Genomic DNA, 23,805 nt, shown 5'->3' with positions numbered 1-23,805 from the left:
TCCCTAAACTCTCTTTTTATGCCTCCAATGGATTTCTTGTGAAATTCTAGTCAAGTTAGGCTTTTGAATCACTCAATTTGACCTTATAATGAAGGAGATATGTTAGTTTCAATATTTGCAAATAGTGCAGATTTTTAAATACGCCATCAGTGGCAATTTCGTAATATTTGAAAAATCTAGCAACCCAATTTTTAGTAAAATGACCATAAAATTCTCATACGATGTCCAAATTCGACGATTATTTTTCCTACGAGTCCGTAATTAGGATACGGATCTAATGCTTCTATCAAAAAAGAAATCAGAGCTCATTGTTTCAATATGATATCATTTATGCTTGAAGAAACGACGTCGAAAGATAAGAAAAACGAGCGCAACACAACCCAAACCTACTAACTCGATGCAACTCAACACAGCTGAACAACACATAAAGAAGCAAAAATAGAGAAACATGGCTATAACTCTCGGAATAACTCTCGGAACGACTTGCCGAGTCGTTACATCTTCTCAAAAGTTTTCTTGAAATAATAAAGTCTTGTGGTGATAACGTAAAATAAAATAATAAAATATTATAGAGAAAAGATAGAATTCTTATTCATTTTGGGATGAATTACACAATAGAACATATCTATTTATATGGGAAAATATAGCCACAAAGTAATAAATTGTGAAATCTATCTAAAATAGACATTCGAATACAATATTGCTTATAATAGTGTGCTATTTTTTCAACGAAATTTATTTTGCTGATAATAACGTAATTGCAATATCACTTTAGCTTGCTTGCCAAATCCTCATTCCCAAATTCCAACTGCCACGCCAAAAGACCGCTAAAGATCACCATTTACCTCCCAAATAAGAGCACAACAATCAACAAAATACAGCGAAAAATTGAACAAAACTAGCTCGGTAAATTGAACAAAAGCTCCGGTAAGACGAAAACTAGCTCGGTGGCTTCAACAGCACCATGTTTGCTAAAATCTTTGAAAAGCTCAATCCTACGCCACCGGTAAATTGCTCGATTTCACGATTTTTTTTGAATTGTGAATTTTGCGTATTACTCTGTTTTCTCATTTTACCACCACCTACTTTACTTTCCCGATCTGTTCTTTTTTTTGGGGTGGGGTGGGGGGGAGGGTGGTGGTAAAGTTGCAATGATACGATTATTCTATTATGAGTTCTGCTGAATTCGTTCCTTATGTCATTTTCAATTAGTGTTTGATCGTTTGATTCTTATAGATTCTATATTACCATTTATGTAGTCTGTCAATCTTACAGAAATCTGGAAAAAAGAAAGAAAGAAAGAGGAAAATCTGTTTTACTTTTAAAAGGCATGGATTAGAATTATGCATAACTTAATTGTTATTGCTGCAAGAGAAAAGAGATACACCTCAACCTAAAGAATGAGATTTTATGGTAGTCTTAGCATGGATATTGACATAAGAGTATTTGGCGCGAGTTTATATCTGTTATGTTTAGTTACATAAAATTGTGAACAAGGGTAAGAACTAGAATGATAGAGAGACCTATTGATTTACTTCCTTAAGTAAAGTAACACTTACTAGTTTTGGTTGTGTCAGACAGAAAAGATCCATTTCGTCCATAAAATATATAAACTTGCAATTATATCACATGATCAAAAACGATTATTAATCATCACCGATTACAATGTATGGTGCAAGACACTATGTGATTGTTAATGACAGTTCCAAGATCAATATATGCTGCCTAAACTGATTTTCAGTGCATGACAGGACCAGAGTTGCATTCATTCAGCTCCCCGAAACCCTATATCCATGCCCTTCTCTTCCTTTTTGCTGTGAAAAGAAAATCTAAGAGAAGTCATCAGCAATGATTTCTGCTCAAACTGCAGGAAAGCAGGGGCGGAAGGGGGTTCACCCGAACCCCCTTCGCCGAAAAATTACACGGTATATATAAGGCAAAATCTGTTTTTTACCTCTATATATTAAGTTTTGAACCCCTTTGACACAGCCCAAAAGTGTAGCTTAGTGGTCAAGGGGGTTCAAAATCTTTGTAAGGTCATAGGTTCAATTCCCACTAGCTACGATATTTTTTTTCTTGAACCCCCTTCGCGGAGATCCTGGCTCTGCCACTGCAGGAAAGATATGAAGCATTACACAGAAGAATTAATATCCTGTGTTTGACAATCTAAAGTAAAAGAGTTATCATTTCTTGTCAGCTCATAAGCAATAGCTAGAGCCAATTGTTTCTATTGGAGCATTTTTGCATTTCTTATAGTCAGGTCTAGGGCTAGGCACATTCCAAAATGTAAATGTGTTGAACTTGTCTTTTTTTTTTTAAACCTCTCCCAAATAATAAAAAAAAAAAAGAAGACAAGTTGAACTTGTCAATATGTCTTTGTCGAACTCTTTCAGTCTTTAAACTGAAGACCTGAAATATGAGGTAACATTATCTGGGCCTTCTTTCATGTCCTGTGAAAAGGGGGGCTATGGATTGGATTTCAGGCTGCGGAAGAAATTAGACAGAAATAAGCAAAAGTATGATTAAAATGAAATCAACAATTTTCTTTTTGAGTCAATACCAAATTCTTAGAAGTTTGGTTTGCGATATTGTGAAGGGTAACTCTATATATTAGGTTCAACTAATTGTTTTTCTTACATCACTCCAATACAAATACAATAGACTGGGACAGGGGCTGTACCAAGTAAAATGCAACACAATGTAAGAGCTCCTCCATAGGATAAGATCCTTAATTCAAGTGCGGGTACTATCTGTAGTCTATCTTTTATCTCTTCCTCGCTCATGAAGGGGGATCAAAGATAGTTAACTTACTTCTCTCCTGAGCAAATGTCTATTTATGTCGTGGTCGGCCTTCCTACTTGATGCAAGATCAAGAAAGCCAAGAATCCAAGAAACTCAAGAAAGTCCAAGAATACATTCAAGATTAGGATTTCTTTTCCTTAAAAACTAGGATTTCTTTTTTCTTTTTTCCTAGTAATTTGATTCTTGTTTAAGTAACTAGGATTGTTAGTTGGTACCCCATTCCTACTAGAATTCTTTTTTCTATTTTAGTTAGGATAGGTATTTCTTAACCTTATTCTTGTTCTAGTTTAATTAGGATTAGTTTTCCTTAACCTCATCATTTTTACTCATTATAATACCTATTTAAAGAGCTCAATATGCTGAAAATAGAGATTAGTGATTAATTTTTCTAAGCTCTTGCTTCGAAAACGTAATTTATTCTTTTATTCATTCTTCTTCCTTTATTCAACACTCGTGCAATCTTGGAGGATTGAGGAACGAGTGGGTAAGGTTCATCTTACATTCTTCTCACGTGAGTTTGAAGAACACTTTCACTAGTTTTGTAAAAAAAACTTTAGCGAGGTGCTTTTGTTTTTCTCTCTTCTTTGTGCTTGAGAGGTGCAAAACCTTGAAAGTACATCACTACTAGAATGCCTTCTTAGTTGAAGAGCATTTTGTGAACTACTTAGGATGGTGGAAGCAAAAAAGAACTTACTTGAATGATGTTTTCTGCTTTGCTTCTCCCCAAAGGCCAAGGAAGAGACTGCATTGTAGATAGAAAACATGGAGAGAAAGAGATGGTAATTCTAAGTTCAGCTTTTGCTGCTTTACCAGTGCAAGAGATGATTTGTATTGCTCATTGCTCCAACACTTTCGTTTTCCTTCTGTCAATGCAACATATGATTACGGACAGTTTGATAGTGCACTTAGAAAGTCTCTTCCAGCTTGCATGAACAATACTTGCATAGTATATAACTCAAACCTAGTTGTCTCTATCTGCTGATCTATTATATTGTGCTTTCAAACTCTCTTACCACATGTTCTCAGCATAGTGCATCCCGAGGAAATGAGAAATTGACAGACCTGGAAGCAACAATTGCTGTTCACTATGGGATTCCATCTACAGCGTCCATTCTGGCATTTGACCCTATACAACAACTCTTGGCGATAGGAACATTGTGAGTAAAAAGCATATTATTTAATATGCATTTGAAGATGCTTATGATGGTGCTTTGTTTAGTGTACAAAACTTTTATTACCGGTTTTTGTATGGGCTGATAAGTAGCAGATAATATAGTGCATTATTTGTCACCTTTACCTACAAGGTACAGAAGCCTCTCCACTTTGGAAGTAGCTCAATATTTTGAGGAGTTCATCTGGGAGTAATAAGTTCCTTGAGAGAACTTTCAAACAGTACCTTGTTATATATATATATATATATATATATATATATATATAGAGAGAGAGAGAGAGAGAGAGAGAGAGTGTTTGAACAGAGAAAAGCAATTATTTTTTGCTAGAAATTTTGTTCGAATCTATTGTTGTCTACTTATTCTTCTTGAGCTTTGTTAATGACTAGAAAGCAAAAAGTATTTGTGGTAAAAATTACTTTCTTTGTAAACGCTTAATATTTTATTAATAAGTTATCTTATATAATAGCAAAGTGTTATAGTACTTCGTGTGAATATATATGGCATAGACCAAAACCAAACCAAGTTAATAATCAAACCAAAGCACCCAAGTTAGGTAGACCAATAGCCTGTTTGGCCAAGTTTTTTTTTGGGCCAAAAGTGCTTTTTTTGGCCAAAAACACTTTTGGCCAAAAATTGAGGTGTTTGGCCAAGCGTTTAGATGGAAAAAAAAGTGCTTTTGAAGAGAAGCAGAAGCAGTTTTTGAAAAGCAGAAAAAAGTAGCTTCTCTCCAAAAGCACTTTTCTGAGAAGTACTTTTGAGAAAAATACACTTAGAAGCAGTTTTCAAAAGCTTGGCCAAACACTAATTACTGCTTAAAAGTGCTTTTCAAATTAATTAGCCAAACACAAACTGCTTCTCACCAAAAGCACTTTTTTGAAAAGTACTTTTGAGAAAAGCACTTCTCAAAATAAGCTGATTTTAGAAGCTTGGCCAAACAGGCTACAAATCTGGTATGTAACCCACACCCACACCCACACCCAAATCGTTCCAAGTGACAACAGGGGTGCGGCAAAATTTTGAAGGATCCGAGCAACACATCATTTAACAATTCTTTCAAGGCTGCAGCATCACCATGTAAACACATATTAGGACCAATTGTCATAATTTTTCAGGTGACGTGAATATAGCATTTTTTTTATCATAAGCTGTACAAAGAAGCTGAACTTATGAAACTTCTTCGACCTCAAACATAGTTCAGAAACATGTCATTTCAGCTTCCGCATTCATGTGTAACAAGCATGGATGTAGTAGCTTGAAGGAATTGCCATCAACTAGAACTGTCTTATCCTCATTTCTCTGTCCTAGTTCTTGTATACAATTCAATAATCATTATAATTACAGGGATGGAAGGATTAAAGTGATTGGTGGATCTAATGTTGAGGGCCTTCTTTTTTCTCCTAAGCCATTACCATTCAAGAATTTGGAGGTTTGTAATCTGAGCTGCGCGAAGTCTCTCTGTGTGTGTCTGCATATATGCACTTTTCTGAACTTAGACTGCGAGCATGTGGGAATTCTTCTTGGTGCTGAGGCTCTCAGTTTTGTAGTCAAAATATATGACTGATTTTACGTAGGTTGCCTTTCTGTTTCTTCTTTCTTTCCAAGGGATGTTTCTCCACATATTTGTTCATCACTTGTTTATTTGGTTTTGATGTTTTGCATTATCAACTGATGAAATTCATTTCTGGTTTCATGATATTTTTGTCAAGCTGATGCTTGACTCTATGCATCCAAATGTTTGATGCTATATATTTTACTACATGGTGATGGTTAGCATCCACTTCAAATATGTTGGTGTTCTTCTGATATACATATATGTTTCTCTTACCTCTTTCCAGTTCCTGCAAAACCAAGGATTTTTAGTGGGCGTCTCAAATGGAAATGAAATTCAGGTAATTTTTCTGCTTTGCAATTTAACCTAGTAAAGACTGGTTCCAGAGCTGGCATTATTGAATCTCTTAGTTCATTGGTGGAGATGTATAACAATGTGCTTACTTTGACAGAAGCTTTTGATGTGACAGTGGTAGGCAAGTTAATTCACACACATATACATATTTATTTGTTTAAGAAGTATTCATTCAGGTACCCAGGAAACTCTTCTTTCGCATTAATGTGTCTTTGCGGGAGATGGGATTACTGTTAGCCAGCCATGAATTTGCACCACTCTCTTCTCTTCCTTCATCACTGCCTTATTTCTTCCCCAATTGTCCATATGCTGCATTCACATCTCTTTAACAGCCAATTTCCTTTAAAATTGACAGGTTTGGGATCTAGAAAACAGGAGAATGTCTTCTAATTTACAATGGGAGTCCAATATTACTGCATTCTCCATGATCTATGACACTCATTACATGTAAATGGGTAGATATTGTTTTTCAAAGGATTTTTGTTTACTGTACAATTAAGTTTGTGTTTGATACAGGCGATATGGCTGTACACAGGTTTGTGGGCGATGAATATGGTTATCTCTCTGTTCTGAAGTACGAGAGCAGAGAAGGGAGCTTGGAACTGCTACCTTATCACATTCCTCCAAATCTTATAGCTGGTAATGGGATTGCTTTCAGAAATCTGGTATATAGTAGGTGTAAGAGTCCCACATAGGGCACCTTAGAGATGTGAGGTCTCTTTAAATGGTCTTGGACAATCCTCACCTCATGAGCTAGTTTTTGGGGTTGGGTTAGGCACAAGGTCCATTTCTTTATCAGTAGGTTTCATATAGTTAGAGGATCGTGGCTTTACCAGAAATTAGTGACTAAATGTTCTCTTAGTTGCAGAGAAACTTGAGACGATGTGAATTGTGAAACCATTGTTTTTCTTCTTATTTCATTTCTTTTAGTCTTCCATTCTAGTTTCTATTATGGAAAATTTTGACTAATTTTGACTGAGGGAAAACCTAATGCTAAATCTTTTTTCTTTTCCTAATGCATTTTCACTGTCATCTTATCTCTTGTTCCAAATGTTCTTTTCTACCCCGTTCTTGTTCTTGAATTTATCTCTAGTTTTGATTTTCACAGTAACACGGATTGGCATTAGTGAGACCCTGGTTATTGCTCTTGTTATGCTTATAGTTTTTAGGGTAAGCTTATAGTTGATCAATTTGCAGTCGAGAGATTTGATATGAAAATGATTATCTAAACTAATTGACAATCTTATTTAAGCTCGATTGCATTTGCAGTCGCAAAACTGCTTAACACTAAAACATTTGAACTAGAGGCCAAGCAGTGAAGTTTTGTTTGACATGCAGTTCCACCACTAAGAATATCTGCTATAATTGATTTATGTAGCATCTAGTAAGCCTTAAATTTGGCACATAGGTTGATGGTTTTATAAGAACATTGACATCAACTCTTAAGGCAAAGTAAGCTAAACAATACACCTGCCTGTTTCTTGGAAATTTCTTTTAGTTTCCACATGCTTCTGAATAACTCAATTGCTTAGCTTTCAATGATGGTTAATATTTTTAGGATTTCTCAGTGCATGCAGCATCAATAAACTTATGATTTACAGGAGAAACATGAATCTTTGGAATGTTAGAGGTGAAAGAGGAGGAGGATAACTGATATTCCCTCCGTCCTAATTATGTGACAGTGTTTGACTGCGCACGGAGTTTAAGAAACAAAGGAAGACTTTTGAAACTTGTAGTCTAAAACAAACCATATATATTTGTGTCGCTAAGGGTAAAGTGAGAAGTTTAAAGTTAAATTGTTCCGAAATAAGGTAGTAAGACATTATTTTTTGGATTGATTAAAAAGGAAAGAGCGCCACATAAATTGGGAAAGAGGGAGTAATTAGGAACGTTTAACGTCAATAAGAGTAAGAAATGCATTTCCATGAATGTCTTCCCTTTTTGGCTTGTAGGACTAAGTCATAGTCTGCTCTTTTGGAAATTCCACTTCTTTTAATATGCAGTGTGATTTTTATCCCCCAAAAGCAAAGGTACAGATGTAGACTAATGTATGTAAATGCTCTTCATGTTGCCATAACCATCTTTTGCAGAAGCTGCTGAGATTTCAATGCCTGATCAACTAGCCATTGTTGGTTTACTTCCCCAACCTAGTTCACTTGGAAATAGGTAAGAGATCATCGAAATTTCTTCCTTATTTTCTGGTTTTTGGTTTTTCATTTTAGAGTTGTCTTCAACATCTACGCTATTCTGCTTCTTATGGCATATTTGTTCTTGGTATCTTCCTTCACTCAATTACTTTTTAGGGTCTCAGCAATGTCTTTCTTTTTTGTGTCATCAGGGTCCTAATTGCTTATGAGAATGGATTAATTATTCTCTGGGACGTTACAGAAGATCGAGCTGTTCTTGTTAAAAAGTATAAACAGCTCCATGTGAAGGATGAAATTGTTGTTCATGCTTCAAAAAATGCAAGTGAAGAGAAGTTTCGTGGTTCATCAGATAATCAAGAGGGGGAAAAGGAAATAAGCTCACTCTGTTGGTTGTCATCTGATGGGTCAATTTTGGCTGTTGGTTATGTTGATGGAGATATCTTGTTGTGGAACTTATCAGTTCCTGGCAAGAAAAGTTCAGAGGCTGAAGCATCATCTAGTTATGTCAAGCTGCAGCTCTCAGCAGGAGATAGAAGACTCCCTGTTATTATTCTGCGTTGGTCTGCTAACAATGCACAGAATGGTTGTGGGGGCCAATTGTTTGTCTATGGTGGTGATGCAATTGGATCAGAGGAGGCCTTGACGGTAAGCGCTGATCCTAATTTAATTTCTCAGCTTAGCCTTTTCTTCTATCTCCATCTTAATTCTGTTAGCATTCAGCAAATATGACATCCATAGAACTTGAGACATGCAGAACCAAAGCTTATTTGCTCTTGATGATTTTGCTATGACAAATACTCCTCCTTTTATCTCATTTGGTCTGCTGAATCTAATTGAACGAGAGCACAGTGATCCTTGTTTATATGTTACATGTTGTTTAAAATCTTGTACTCCATCTATCTGATAGTTCTAGAACTTCATAGTTGATATCTGAGATCTATTCTGTGTTCTGAAGCAGTTAGTTTCATGTAATACAGCTTTGATGTCTGTTCTTTTTCTCTTTTGTTCTCTCTGAAGTTCCTCATGTTGAGATTTCTTTTTTCAAGTCAATTATCCTCCTTATTTGGTGTTCTGGCTTAGTTGAAGTACCCTCCTGTATGGTTAATTGAGAGTTGATTAACTGGAATACAGTCAAAACTAGGCTTCTGGATTGGGTCTCACCACCCAAGTTACTAAAAGCACTAGATGAATTTTATTTCTCTTAAGAGATGGTAACTATTCTTTTCTTCCCTTATAAGTGATACTAACTACTATTATTTATGTATATACTAGCCAAATAATCAGTCTTATTAGTGCTTTAGCATTTTGATTCTTTTAATCTCATTACATATTTGTCTTACACTCGATAGATAATTCCAACATATAGAGGATAATTTTCTCTTTGTTTTCCTTTTATTTAAGACGAATTTCCTAAACTCCAAAGGCATGATATATAAACTTCCTCAAAGTTATAGATTTAGCAGGCATATAGTATTCCATAAGAAGCACAATTACTAGTCAGGAATCATAAAACAAAATGAAAAAAGGGAAAAGGAGAAGAATAATATACAAAACATTAAATACCACTTTTGACAAATAGAAAGAGAACACTTGCAACAAATAAACATCAAACATTCAAAAAAAAACGGAATCAGTATTCTCCAAATGATGATGATGATATTATTATGAAGTTTATTGATATTAAAAATGGAACTTAGTTAAGAATAAAAGTTATCCTACCCTAGAAAATTGACTTTATAATTACCTTTGAAAAATTAGACAAAAGAAAGGATCAGAACTATCAAAGAACATTTAGGATGATTAGCTTTTCAAAAGTTATTTGATAAGCTAAACACAATATAATGGTTTAATTTTCATATTTTATGGATTCTAGTAACAAGTATTTAACTAATAAAATATATTTTATCATTTTGCTTCAATATGCTACATTAAGCTAAATTTATATGTTTGTCCCCTATTATGCTATTACATTTTAGAATATAATTAGCAAAACTAAATCTAAAATAGAAGTCCAAATGTGTTGGTCCATTAGTGTGGCAATGATGATTGAAGGTGTTAAAAGGTGATGGGGTATACCTAAACTCACATGGAAGAAAGTTGTCGTTTAAGGACTTACAATCTCTTAGAATCAATGCAAATTTAGTGAAAAAAGTCCACGTGGAAGTAGAAGATCTATATTGGCAATATCAACAAGTTAGAATTAAGTTTAGTCATATTAATATGCTTGCAGTTCCATAGCTTAGTTGACTGGTAGTTTGGATGTAGTTAGTTGACTGTTACTGCAATGGGGCTGTCCATATGCAGTTATTTTTTCTTCTGTACAGATTGCTATTGGTAATAAAATTCTTTATTTACCCAAAAAAAAATGCTTGCAATAGAGAGAGGGAGGGAGGGAGCATCATGTCATGGTTTAAATTATAATTGAATTTATACTTTCTACAAACTTGTAGGTTGTTCTAATTAATTGTTAATTTTGGAAAGTTAGCATGTTAAATTGGTTAAATAAGAAGTACAACATTACAAGAATGCGGGAAAGCTTAAACATGCCAATAGTTTCCATTGCTAAAATATTGAATCATATGGAATTTTAAGCTGTCCCACATTCTTGTAGAACCATATTTTAGCCTACGTTTTCTACTTTTTGGTATACTGCTTGTATTCAGGGATTTTCTCAACATTAATAAAATTATTTACCTTCTCAAAAAAATACGAGATATATGATTTTTTTGTGGTATCTAGTTTGATGTGTGCCTACATTTATGCCAATATTTTTTTCTGTGTTACGCAGGTCTTGAATCTTGATTGGTCCTCTGGGATAGCAGCACTGAAATGTGTTGAAAGAGTAGACCTTGGACTTGATGGATCTTTTGCAGATGCCATTGTAGTTTCAAATGCTAATGGAACAGGAATTGATGATGCTTCTTCCTTGTTTGTGTTGACAAATCCAGGGCAACTGCACTTTTATGACAAGACAAGCTTATCTGCTTTAAAATCTAACCCAAAGAAGAAGCATGCAGATTTTGCTGTTAGGTGTCCTACAGTTGTACCTACCCTTGAACCACGTATAACTGTGGCAAACCTATATCCAGTGGATAGGAAATGGAATTCCTCAAGGACTCCTTCCGAGGTATTGGATGCTTTCTAATTTAGATTATTCAATGCAAATCCGTTGTCATGTGTTTTAATAATCTTCTTCAACTAATATTAGTTGTTTCTTTAGGAAGTTATGAATGCACAACTCCATCCAGCTCATGGTGTGACTGAACGGGAGATCAAAATGCCTCTAAGTGGTAGTATTGCCGGACAACTTCCTCTTACTGAGGATGGTGGAATAGAGAGAATACTTGTTGCTGGCTATCTGGATGGATCTGTCCGTCTGTGGAATGCAACATTTCCAGTCTTTTCACTTATAGCTATTCTGGAAGCTCAGGTCCTTGCATTTTGCATTTATTCGACTCTTAATTGATAAGCAACTGCCTTGATGTGTTCTCATATTCACCTATATAGTCATAAAAAGTCTCTAGTTTCATTGGCATGTCGATACTTACCGAGAGATAACATGTCAAAGTGTGATGGCCAGGTGGAGGGCATTCAAGACACTGGTCCTAGAACAGCAATATCTGCTTTGGATTTCTCCTCCACTGCTTTAACTCTTGCCATTGGCCACCAATGTGGCCAGGTAATATCTATCATGTTTTCAGATGGCTGCATCTTTGGGAAACTGGTAACACCATCTGTGCATAACTTACTGATACTTTTCGTTGGTGTAGGTTCGTGTTTCTAGCCTCATGGGGCAGTCTAAGACAACTAGCTTGAACTTGGTTCCGGATACTGAACAGGATGGTATGCCTTTATGTTCTTAAACTCTTCTGTAACTTATGTCATTTTGAAGTATTCTTCTAAACCATAGATAGACACTGGCCCGACATGGGTGGGAAGTCTGAAATTCATCATTTATTAGGAGCCTCCAGGAGAACAATCATCACTTTTCTGTTTTAAGTTCTAATTCTGCTCGGTGGTATTGACAATGGATCGGAGAGGAGAGGCATGAGAAGAGAAAGTTGTTTTTTAATGATTAAACTCAATACAAAGAAGCTCTTATATAGGAGTAGTTAGACTCAAATGTGGTACTGACAATTGATCAGAGAGGAGTGGCATGAGTAGAGACTTTTTTTTCCCTGATTAAACTCGATTATAATAGCCCACAAACAATTGGCGGTTGAACTTGAAAGGGGTTCGCCGTGAAGCTTAGCTTAGCAAAATCCCGCATTGGAATGGAGGAATGTTAGGGACCATATAAGTGGGTTCTGGAATTTAACTGTTGAGGTGCCTGTTGAGTTAAAGTCTAAGGGGACAAAACTTTGAGGCCCCAAAGGTTGGGCAGAGTGAGCAATACCTTGGTAGTTAGGCCTGGACCATGACAAATAGTATTTCCTTTTTATTTTACATTCTTAGTGGAAGGGATTCGTGAGTCCATGAGTGATGAAACAAATTTCCTTCTTCATCAAGTTCATGTCATTACACATTTTCACTCTTTTCCACAACCATCTCGTTCTGCATCATTATAGTGATCCGTATCTAGTTCATTTTCAGTTCAGTACTGTCCAGGTGATGCTGGCTTTCAGTTTTCCCTTGTAAAATCTCCAGTAAGCATCCTAAAATTTGTAGCTGTGGGTTCCAGACTTGTCGCAGGATTTGAAAGCGGCCAGGTAAGGTCAATCCAAGCAGTATTCTTTTGATCATTACTAATTGTAGTGGCAGATACTTTGGAAATCTATCAGATGTTCATGTTTGTGTTGTCCTGTCAGGTTGCCATGCTTGATATTAGTTCATCATCAGCCTTGTTCGTTACGGATTGTTTATCTAGTTCAAGTTCCGGAATCACTTCTGTGGCTGTGAAAACATTAGCTGATGCTCGTGAAGACACTGTGGACCACTGTGAAGAGGGAACAACAAATGCACATCCGAAAGAAGTTATTTCAGTATTAACCAGAGATGCAGAAGTGATTTTGCTCGATGGCTCCACTGGCAATAAAATTAGCTCTCAGGCAAAACACACAAAGGAAATGTCAACTGCTATATCTCTGTATATTTTAGGCAAGCATGACTTTTCATTTTTAATCAATTAATCTCTATGAAAACTCTTATGAAGAGGAAATTGTAATTAGGTTCTTATTTAAATTCTTATCAATGAAGAAAAAGATATTAGCTTCTTAAAAGCTTTTTTGTTGTATGTAGATGACATCACCTCTGTCTCTGAAGAGTTGCAAAAGCATTCTTCAACGCTAGACAGTGCTGTGCAGCCTGAAGATTTGAGACAGAAATGTGTGGATTACCAAATTTTGCTTTGTTGTCAGAATGGCTTGCATTTGTTCTCTTTAAGTTCTATAATTCAGGTGCTTTTTTTTTACCATTCACTACTGCAGTGTTTCCTGTTAATCTCCTAACTTCACTAGTTTGTAATAAGATTATGTAATTATAGGGCGGTGTCAACCCTATTCGTGAAGTTAAACTTGCTAAACCGTGTTCTTGGACTTCCATTCTTAAGAATGATGCTGAAAAATATGGACTGGTTTTAGTATATCAGAGTGGAGCAGTTGAAATAAGGTAAAAAGATTTTATTTGCGTCTCTCTTTTTGTACTCTTCTCATGCATGCTTGAGCAGTGAGATGAACATCACTGGCTTACAGACGTTTTCTGACTCTATGCATTTTGGTGATGGATTTTATTTTATCCTGAGATTACTGATTATTTTGGGATTCATTTGTCATTGTTCGAGTATTTTGATGTATATATGTGGAAAACATATGATTAATCTACATCAACTCTTGCCAGGTCCTTGCCGGATCTTAACGTCTTGGGAGAATCCTCATTAATGTCTATACTTCGATGGAATTCCAAGATAAACATGGATAAGACCATAAGTTCTCCTGGTAAAGGGATGATTTCACTGGTTGGTATTGTCTTCACTCTTTTTCTCCCTTCCACGTAAAAAGATAGACTACTTGTTTGTACTCATGATACTGCTTGCTATTTTATATTAGGACCCATTTCATTGTCTATAACATTTCAGAAGTATACTGGGATCCTATGTTAGGTTGAAACCAATAGAACTGCTTATGATTGCTTTCCATGCCCACGTCCACGTTTCAGATTATAGTTAGGACATGACTACTTCTGACTCTCACCATAATGCTTCTACTCAGTTTGTGATGGTTGTAAATACTTTCCAGAAAATTATGACTGGTTAACAGTGTATTAATGTCTTGGAAGAATGAGGCACGATAACTTGTTACAATCTAAGGGGTTATTGATAGGCTGTTAAAGGCTCATTATTGACTTCACTCTTGATTGTGTTTTCTTTTCAAAACACTAATATTTTGCTAATTGTTCTTTCAATTTGTAGGTGAATGGGTCTGAATTTGCTATTTTATCTCTGTTGGCCTTCGGAAATGATTTCAGGTCTGTCACTCATTTACATTCCATCTTGCATGTAATCCCGCAATCCTAAAATACTCAGCCCTGCTACCCAGGGGAAGATCAAAAGAGTCTCCACACACATTCATGAGCTTTCTGTTTATGATATGATGGGATAACAATGACCTATTTATAGGATTCCGGAAGCTTTACCCCCGCTTCATAATAAATCTCTCGCAGCTGCTGCAGATGATGCTGTCAGTACATCCCAACATCAAAAGAAGAAACAGGTTCCTACAGTGTGATATCAGGCTTCTATTCTTCGTCTTTTGCTAGACCTCTTATGGAAGGTAATTTTCTGCTTTTTCTAGAATGCTACCGTCGGTAGTTTTGGTGGCATCATGAAGGGGTTGAAAGGGTTTAAAGGACAGCAGGCTGCTGATTACAGTAACGCTCGAGATTCTCTTGTTACTCATCTGGAAAACATATTCTCTAGATTTCCATTCTCAGACCCTACAAATGTAATGGATGACCTTGGAAGCCTGGAACTGAAGTTAGGTAGTTTCCCTAGCCCTACTATGCGCATTCTTGAAAAAGGTTATGGTCCACTAGTACAGATTGATTCTTAACTGTCTGTGTTCGTTTGTTACAGATGATATTGAAATTGATGAACCTGTTCATGTTACTTCATCATCTCTCAGCAGTGATGATGTCAGAAAAGGTATTTTTTTATTGCTACACAGTAAATAGAATCTTTCTTCCTTTGTATACCCTTAATGAATCTATTGTTTTACTCCACTTATCCAGAAAAGGAGACCGATAGAGACAGGTTATTGGAAGGTGGTATTGGTGATGCCAAGCCACGACAAAGAACTCGTGAAGAAATCATTGCTAAATATAGAAACAAGGGGGTAATATTATCCTACAAATATATCTCACAATGAGTAACTGTGTTTGGGCATTTGCATTTACTGACTTGCTCATTTCTTGTAGGATGCTGCCTCTGCTGCAGCGGAGGCAAAAGATAAGCTTCTTGAGCGTCAGGAGAAACTCGAGGTATGTCTATTTAAAGCATGTTTTCTTAACCTTCATCCTGCTATATTCAAATGCATGTTTTTGTTCTTCTGCTAGTATATTGCACAATGTAAGTAATAAATTTCTTTTGTAATTTATCTTTTCATTTGCTTAATTTTCTATTTTGAAGTAAAGTGGTAGTTGTTTCCATGAAATGACATTGAAAGAAGTCATTTAAGAGATGCTAACTTGTCGCATGTCAAAATCATGAGCCTAGACACCTATAGTAGTTTGTGGCATTGTTTTTTTTTATGAAGTAAGGTACTGCATTATAGGCATCAAGAAGATGCAAAAGGTTACAATAGAAAACTTGGTTAACTCTTAGTACAAAAAACTATTCTAGAGCAGGGAGTTAACCAAGAGCAAAAGGCAATGGTTACTAAACCATTGAGAGAGAGCTAATAAAATCTAAGAGGGGAATAATATCATTTACAGGGGAAAGGTTACTCCAGCTGAAAAGACTCATCAAACATTTAGACTTCAGGTGACAGTTGGAAGTTGAAATGCCATCAAAACATCTACGATTCCTCTCTGTCCATATACACCAGAAAATACATGCTGGGATCATTTGCCAGATCTTCTTGATGGATCTATCAACTTCCCAGAGGCTCCAGCTAACTGCTGCATCCCTAATGTTCTGTGGGACTGTCCAACTGATTCCAAAAAGTGCAAGGAACATGTTCCAAATATCTGCTGCCACTGTACAGTGTAGTAACAGGTGGTTAACCGACTCTGAGTTGAGCTGACACATGTAGCACCTATTTGCCAACTGAAAATTCCTTCTGCACAGGTTATCCTGGGTCAAAATAGCTTCCTTGAGGGCTGTCCAGGAGAAGCACATAACTTTTGTAGGGAGTTTTGTCTTCCATATCAGCTTCCATGGCCAATGTTCAATCGTATCATTAGATGCACTTAGTTTACTATATCCTGCCTTCACTGTGTAGATATCCTTTTCAGAATTGCCCCACCTTAAGCTGTCTGAGACTTGAGGATTCCCTATGGCATCTTCAAGTACTCTGTATAGGTCAAATAACTGATTTAGCTCCCAATCCTGCATGTTTCTTCTGAAGTGGGGATCCCATGTGTTCCCTGCTCTATTTTGAGCTATTGAAGAGTCAGGGTCAGAAGCAATCTGATAGAGGCCAGGATGTGAATCTTTCAGAGGTTGATTGTTGAGCCATTTGTCCTTCCAGAATTTAATGTTGCCATTCCCAATCTTGAAGGATACCTCTTGAAAGAATGCATCTTTCAGATTGTTGATATGCTTCCACGGGCCAACTGCATGTGGGGCTCTGCTTTGCTTGGTGCACCACCTGTCTTGCACCCCATATTTGGCATTTACTACCTCTTTCCAGATGCTTGTTGTTTCTTGAGCATACCTCCACCACCATTTCATGAGCAGACTCTTGTTGTGCTTGGTCAAATCTCTGATACCCAGACCTCCTTGGTTTTTTGGCATGATCACTTTTGGCCACTTCACCAGATGGAATTTATGGCCTTCACTATTTCCTTCCCATAGGAAAATTCTCCTAATTTTGTCCAGTTGTTCCTGCACCTTGCTTGGCATAGGGAAGAGGGACATAATGTAAGTGGGAATACTATCTAAAACACTACTAATTAGTGTCAATCTTCCAACCATGGACAGATATTGCATTTTCCATGTTGCTAATTTTTTCTCCACTTTCTCTATTACTCCATTCCAGATCTCTGTTGCTTTGTACTTTGCTCCTAGAGGGAGGCCTAAGTAAGTTGTTGGAAAAGAGCCTATGTTACAGCCCATTATGTTTGCCGGTTCCTCCAGATTAGGTACTTCATCATTTTCCATGTTGCTAATTTTTTCTCCACTTTCTCTATTACTCCATTCCAGATCTCTGTTGCTTTGTACTTTGCCCCTTGAGGGAGGCCTAAGTAAGTTGTTGGAAAAGAGCCTATGTTACAGCCCATTATGTTTGCCAGTTCCTCCAGATTAGGTACTTCATTCACCGGGTAAATCATGCTCTTCAACATATTGATGTGTAGCCCTAAGATTGCTTCAAATAGTAGTAGTGCCAGGTTTAGAAACTGCACCTGAGAACTCTCTGCCCCGCAGAAGATTAAAGTATCATCTGCATAAAGTAAATGTGTAACTGTAACTGAGGTAGCTACATTGTTTCCCACCCTGAACCCTTCAATCCACTGTATTTTCTTTGCCTTGTCTAGCATTTTACTCAGACCCTCCATGGTTAGGATGAATAAGAAAGGGGACAGTGGGTCACCCTGTCTAATTCCTTTTTGAGGAGAGAAAAAGCCTACCGGAGATCTATTCACAAGAACTGAGTACTTGATAGTTGTGAGGCTGTATTTTATCCATCAGATTCATCTTTCCCCAAACCCCATAGCTTTCAACATTGAAATTAGGTAGGACCAATTAACTTTGCCAAAAGCCTTCTCAACATCTAGCTTGCAAAGAATTCCAGGAACCCCTCTTTTCAGTCTGTCATCCAGCAGTTCATTGGCTACAAATGAGGCATCTGTGATCTGCCTATTCTTCAGAAATGCACTTTGCTCTCCAGAAACTAATTTCCAAATTACTGTCTTCAATCTCTCAGCTAGAACTTTGGCAACAATTTTGTAGATACTTCCAATTTTGTAGGTCTAAAGTCTCGGAGTTCTATTGCTCCCTTCTTTTTGGGAACAAGAGCAATGAATGAGGCATTACAGGATCTAACTATATAGCAGTGTTGATAAAAGTGAGTGAGAGCTCCCATAATATCAGATTTGATAACAGCCCATGCTTTTTGGTAGAAAGCCATGGTAAATCCATCAGGAACTGGACTTTTATCAGGTGCACAAGAGTTTATTGCTGCCAGCACTTCTTCCTCCTCAAAAGGTCTTTCAAGCCATACTTTTTCAACTGATGTTATGCTGGCCAAACCTTCAAAGGTCGCAGTAGGTCTCCATTGCTCATTCTCAGTGTACAGGTTTTGATAAAATCTTAAGATTTCAGCTTTGATTTCATCAGTCTTCATTTAATTCATTCCCAATCATTAGTTTATCGATACAGTTGTTTCTCCTGTGAGAGTTGGCCATTTTTTGAAAAAATTGTGTTCCTGTCTCCTTCTTTGAGCCACAGGCACCTGGATTTTTGCCTCCATGACACCTCTTCCGCCTTTGCCATCTTTTTCAACTCAAGCTTTAAATGCATTGATAGTTCCTTTTCAGCCTGAGACACGAGTCTATTTTCTGTTGCTTGCTCCAGCAAAGCTAAATCTTCCAGAAGTTTGGTTTTTTGTGCTTCCAATTGACCGAAGGTTGTTCTATTCCAGTCCGTGATGTCTTTTTTCAGTTTTCTCTGTTTTTGCACTAATATGAAGTCTGGACTGCGCCTAATTGAGTAACTGTGCCACCATTCCTCAATTTTGTCCACAAAACCTTCTACCTGGAGCCACATGTTTTCAAATTTGAAGTAGGAAGGGTTGGCTTTCCAATCACCACATTCCAGAAGTAGAGGCCTATGATCTGATTCAACTCTTGGTAGAGCCAGTTGCTTGATTGTTTTAAAGTTGTCATTCCATTCTGGTGATATTAAAAACCTATCAATTCTGGAAGCTTGCAAGGAATCCTCCCCCCTGAACCAAGTGTAATGAGCTCCTTGAAGGGGTAGATCGATGATGCCCAAGTCTTGGATGATATCTGTAAAAGATTTCATAGCCCTGGACCTTCTAACACAGTTGTATCTTTCACTTTCATATCTACAAACATTGAAGTCTCCTCCTATGACCCATTGATTCTCCCAAATGCCTCTGATAGCTGCAAGTTCATGCCAGAAGTTCTCCCTCTCTATGTTGTTATGTGGACCATAAACCCCTGTGGAACACCACCTCAAGTCTTCTTGTGAGCTTTCTAGCATACAAGAAATAGTGTAGAGACCTTGATGTACTCCCCTGTTGGACCATTGCCTTTTATCCCAAAGCACAATGACTCCACCACTTCTCCCAATTGAGTTCAGAGTTGCCCATTCAACCCATCTGTTGCCCCAAACTTGTCTGATCAAGAGTGGTGACCAGTCTTCGATCTTTGTTTCTTGTAGACATACTATATCTGCTTTCCATTTGTGAAATAGTGACTTTATTGTACTCCTTTTTTCTGCTTCATTGAGACCCCGCACATTCCAACTAAGAATTTTGATCTTCATCCAGAGAATGCTTTGTAATACCTGCCCCTAACCCCTTCCTTCTTGCCATCAGAATTCATTCCCCATTTCAATCTTTCCAACTCCAATGTTTGCTTCTTCTTACCCTTCGAACTCGCCTTGATTAAAGATTCCTGCTTCTGGATTTGCTCCTGTCTTTTTTGTTCCATGCGCAAGACCATACCAAGAATCTCATGCTCAAACCCCGAAAAATGAATTCCAAATGCCTTGCATGCTTTGACCATCACTGATTTGGTCCATCTTGAAGTTTCGATAACTGCTTGGTTGCATACTAGAGGAGCCCAGATCATACCAAGGGAGGGAGAGAGTGTCACAAGAAGAGGCATCAGCTTCAGAGCTACTCACTGATTCGAATTGCTTTAGTAATGGCTGCCCTGGAATGATTAACTTCATCTGCTCTGCCTCATCATCTGCATCTGATGTTGTGTCACAGGCGAAGTCTCTGGCCAACTGGACTGTTCGTAGCCCTTCTAAGGCTTCTATTTCAGCAGTAATGGGGTCGAATTGATTTGCAAGAGTGATAGGGTTGTTTTTATTAACACATGGGTCTATTAGAGGCCCAATGGCCCGCCATTTCGCAGAAGTTAATTTTGTTTTTAATTTGGTCTTTGGGCCTCTTTTATAATACACTTGGTCTAGTTTTCGGCCCATACTTTTGACAGCCTCTTTGCCTAACTTATTATTTACAAGTTGGGCTGGTCCACGTGGCGGGTTGTCCAAGTTGTTCTTTTTTACCCCGTTTGAATTAAAGTGGCTCGGTCGTCTATGCTGCAGGCTATGTACCGAAGGGTTTTCCCCTGTCTTCTTCGATAGGGTCGAGGAAGCGACGGTCGGCGGTAACTTCAACCCTACTTCCACCATTTTTCCCTTCTCTGAAGCTTGCTACAGCGTCACCATCCGCGATAATGTTTGATATTTGGTCCTCCAGAATTGAGATCTTGAATCTCACACCATCAATCATCCGTTCCAGTTCCTTTGGGGGGACTTCGGCTTTGCTTTGGACACAAATTCTAGCCCAGTAAAAATGAGTTTTGTGCTTAGTGTCTTCATCCACATCAATAAAGCCTCCACAGAGCTCGCCGATATATCGAAAAGAATTCGTTGTCCAGCCATGCAATGGGATGCCAAATGCTTTGACCCATCTTTGCCCTGTTTCATTCTTCATCGGAAAAGACCCATATTCCGGCGACCACCATTCTAGGGATAGGCGTCTTCCATTCCAGAACCAGTCACCTGCTTTGACTCTGGCTGCTTCTTGTTTGGAAGGTAGTTCAAAAAGAAATTTGTTGTGAGCAATAGGGGTGATTCTGAGGCCGGCTGTTACTTTCCACCTTGTGAGAAACCATTTCTGTATGACTTCAGAGTTGGGACTTTGAGTTAAGGGATCATTGAAGCAGCCAACCAAGCATTTTGCTAAAAAATCTTTAGTTCCACCTAGGGTTTTATCATCCACCTGTTGCAGAGGCCATTTCGAGATTTCAGCAGCAGCTATGAATGGTCTTCTTTGCAAACCTTTAAATTCCTTGTATTTGTAATTTGAAGCTTCCCCAAGAAAGTGTAATATTTTTCCTGCTATGTCTCCCCAGCCCTTGTTGTGAACAACTTCTGGAATGATAATTGCTTTTTTCCTGTCCCCTACCCATACTTCAATTCTGAGATATCTGCCATAGTTGTTGTAGTTCTGATAGACCTTATAGACGTAAGCTTGAATCTTCCTCCCCCATCTTCTGTAGAGATTCCCATAACCACGTGAAGCTTGATGCATTTGCTCACATACCCATCTCAAGTTTTCTTCGTCAATCTGAATCTAGCTCGTGAATCTCCGACCACGTTCTATCCATACATATCATCTGTCAGATCCCTCACTATCTTCAATAAGATCAAAGGATTTATCACCTGAAATAAAAAAAGATTTCCTCCCCATAGAGGGAAAACACTTAGAAAGAGAAAATTCCAGGTGGCACGTTTCCCAAGTCAGAGCTCAGTCTTATACAACTGCCGTTTGTGGCATTGTTAGATCACGACAATCTTCCTCTTAAATTTAATTGGACGGTTAGCTAGAACCTTCAGTGTGTTGACTCAGCCTCATGAAAGACTCGCCCCTTGCCACATGTAATTATTGTCATTATTTGATGGAAATGAATTGAATCAAGAACACCATTTATCTCATGCATAATTTGTTTTCATCTTAAGCTCGGAGAAAGGCCATGATTTTTCTTTTTTGGATCATATAGTGGTTTTGAATTTAGCGACTGTACACTACTCTGAAAACAATGGCACCAGTGCCTCTTTGTCTCAGCATAGTTCAATATTTTGTTCACATTACAACTGCTCGGGTGTTCATGAAATCATAGTGTTGGGTTACCTTGAGTTTTAGAAATGTTTCTCCAAGATATTTTACAACAAAATGGGAAAATGGTGTCTTTTAACTTTCCCTCTACAAACATCTCACTCTTTTTCCATGTCACTTGCTTCAATCAACACTTAGACATTGTTATCAACTTTAATACTCAAAATTATTACTATTAGAACACTATTGTCATATCCTAACATACATCTTGTTCAGTTAACCATTTTTCACTTACTTTTATGCGTAGTCAAACTGTAAAAAAGATTCAAGAAATGAATTTCCAAGGTAGTACCCTTTTTTAGATAGGTGCCTTTAACCATCTTCGTTCTTTTTCTAGTAAATTTTTTAGATTCCATTTTTACTCAGTTCTGAGATTGAAGTTCTGATATCCCTCCTACAAACTTTCCTGTTTTCTGTTACTATCTTTACCAGAGGCTCAGTAAAAACACTCAGGAGCTACAAAGTGGGGCCGAAAACTTTGCAGATCTCGCAGGTGAGCTCGTCAAGGCCATGGAGAAACGCAAGTGGTGGAACCTATAATAAAATGGCTACCTTTCTTTTTCTTCTTCTTGTTCGCCGATTGACAGTATGGCTATCACTTTTCACTAATTGCACCCCAGAGGTACTTTAATTCTTTATTTTTCATCAAGCATCAAATTGTTGATACACTATCTTAACACACAAAAAGGGGCATAATTTGTACATATTGTAAACGTGTATGATACATGCATCTCTATGTTATTGCAGTGAACATGGAAAACAAAAGACATATTGTTAAGCGCATAAAGTTTACAGAGAATTGTTGATTGTTCTGTAGTTGCGCAAGAGCATAAGTTATAGTTTGACTAATTTGTTTTGAGGTCACCACTAACCCACGAGTGACAAGCACCTGTGCTTCAGTTTGAAGAGAAACGAGAAAAAAAAAATGGCCCACGAACTTTAATTAAAAACGAGTGATTTGACTTAGACTTGCTATTTCGTTTGGTTCGGTTATTTTGCTATCTTGATATTACTGCACTGCTTTCATCTTTTCTTTCGGAAACTTCTTTTAACTTTCATAAGGTAGGGATAATGTTTGCATATATATTACCTTCCGTAGACCTTACTTGTGAGATTTGTGTTATTATTACTATTTTAATAGAACAAGGGGAATAAAATTAAAGAAGAAATAGAGGTTTCCATTATAGAATATATCACATGGTCTATAAATTGACCGCACGCACGAAGCATGGACGGCACTTGGCATAAATTACACTTCTGACTATCTCCTGAAGAATTTTGTTCTTGACTTGCTAATGTCACCTTTGGACCAACTAATATTATAATAAATTAACAGTTTTCAGGATTGAATCGTTCCAAATTGGAGTTCGAAAGAGTTCCAATTTTTTATTCATCCCGTCAATTCGTTTTTGCTGCATCTGTAATTTCCTCTCTTTTTTTCCAGAAAATGAAAAAGAAAATGCTGTTTCTTGTTGAGCAAACTTCATTTATGGTCATCGCTAGAAACTAATATCAGCCGCTAGCCACAAATTGCAGTATATATTTTATAGCCCAAAATCAATTATAACGGCTAGCCACCGAATTATGCATCTGACCCACAAGCACAAACACATGTTCATTGGAGAAATGATTTTCGGCCCAAAATGGTTTAGCCGGAAAACTTCACCGATCGCAGCAGCGGCCGAAAAATTCACTGTCGTCGGAATTCAAATAGCAAGCAAACCATCTTTCAGATCTAGATTTTTATA

General features: G+C 37.4%; 1 protein-coding gene across 5 annotated transcripts; it reads left to right on the top strand.

Moving 5' to 3' along the window:
• The first annotated feature begins 751 nt into the window (after positions 1-751).
• LOC104105514 (lethal(2) giant larvae protein homolog SRO77) lies at positions 752-22,856 on the top strand. Of its 5 annotated transcripts, XM_070197015.1 has the most exons (25): positions 753-1,006; positions 3,829-3,959; positions 5,316-5,400; positions 5,810-5,863; positions 6,233-6,324; positions 6,413-6,516; positions 7,968-8,043; positions 8,216-8,669; positions 10,813-11,151; positions 11,245-11,454; positions 11,605-11,703; positions 11,795-11,867; positions 12,618-12,733; positions 12,833-13,121; positions 13,263-13,420; positions 13,507-13,631; positions 13,860-13,977; positions 14,431-14,486; positions 14,638-14,731; positions 14,813-14,999; positions 15,094-15,162; positions 15,249-15,352; positions 15,435-15,497; positions 22,490-22,625; positions 22,783-22,856. In XM_070197015.1, exons 1-24 carry the CDS (start codon positions 965-967, stop codon positions 22,595-22,597), a joined length of 3,246 nt encoding a protein of 1,081 aa, XP_070053116.1. In that variant the 5' UTR covers positions 753-964; the 3' UTR covers positions 22,598-22,625; positions 22,783-22,856. The 5 variants fall into 5 exon arrangements, with proteins under 5 accessions (XP_009612132.1, XP_070053116.1, XP_009612131.1 ...); XM_009613837.4 differs by having other exon boundaries at positions 752-1,006; positions 12,633-12,733; positions 22,490-22,856; XM_009613836.4 differs by having other exon boundaries at positions 22,490-22,856.
• Positions 22,857-23,805: the final 949 nt, after the last annotated feature.

The sequence above is a fragment of the Nicotiana tomentosiformis genome, chromosome 3 (assembly GCF_000390325.3).
Source record: "Nicotiana tomentosiformis chromosome 3, ASM39032v3, whole genome shotgun sequence".
Classification (NCBI taxonomy): domain Eukaryota; kingdom Viridiplantae; phylum Streptophyta; class Magnoliopsida; order Solanales; family Solanaceae; genus Nicotiana; species Nicotiana tomentosiformis.
This window is presented reverse-complemented; position numbering and strand designations above follow the sequence as displayed.

Excerpts from the sequence above, each read along its gene's own strand:
- LOC104105514 (XM_070197015.1), top strand. The coding sequence starts at position 965 with ATGTTTGCTAAAATCTTTGAAAAGCTCAATCCTACGCCACCG. Across the intron at positions 3,960-5,315 it reads CTCTTGGCGATAGGAACATT|GGATGGAAGGATTAAAGTGA; the intron begins GTGAGTAAAAAG and ends TTATAATTACAG. Across the intron at positions 11,868-12,617 it reads TCCGGATACTGAACAGGATG|TTCAGTACTGTCCAGGTGAT; the intron begins GTATGCCTTTAT and ends GTTCATTTTCAG.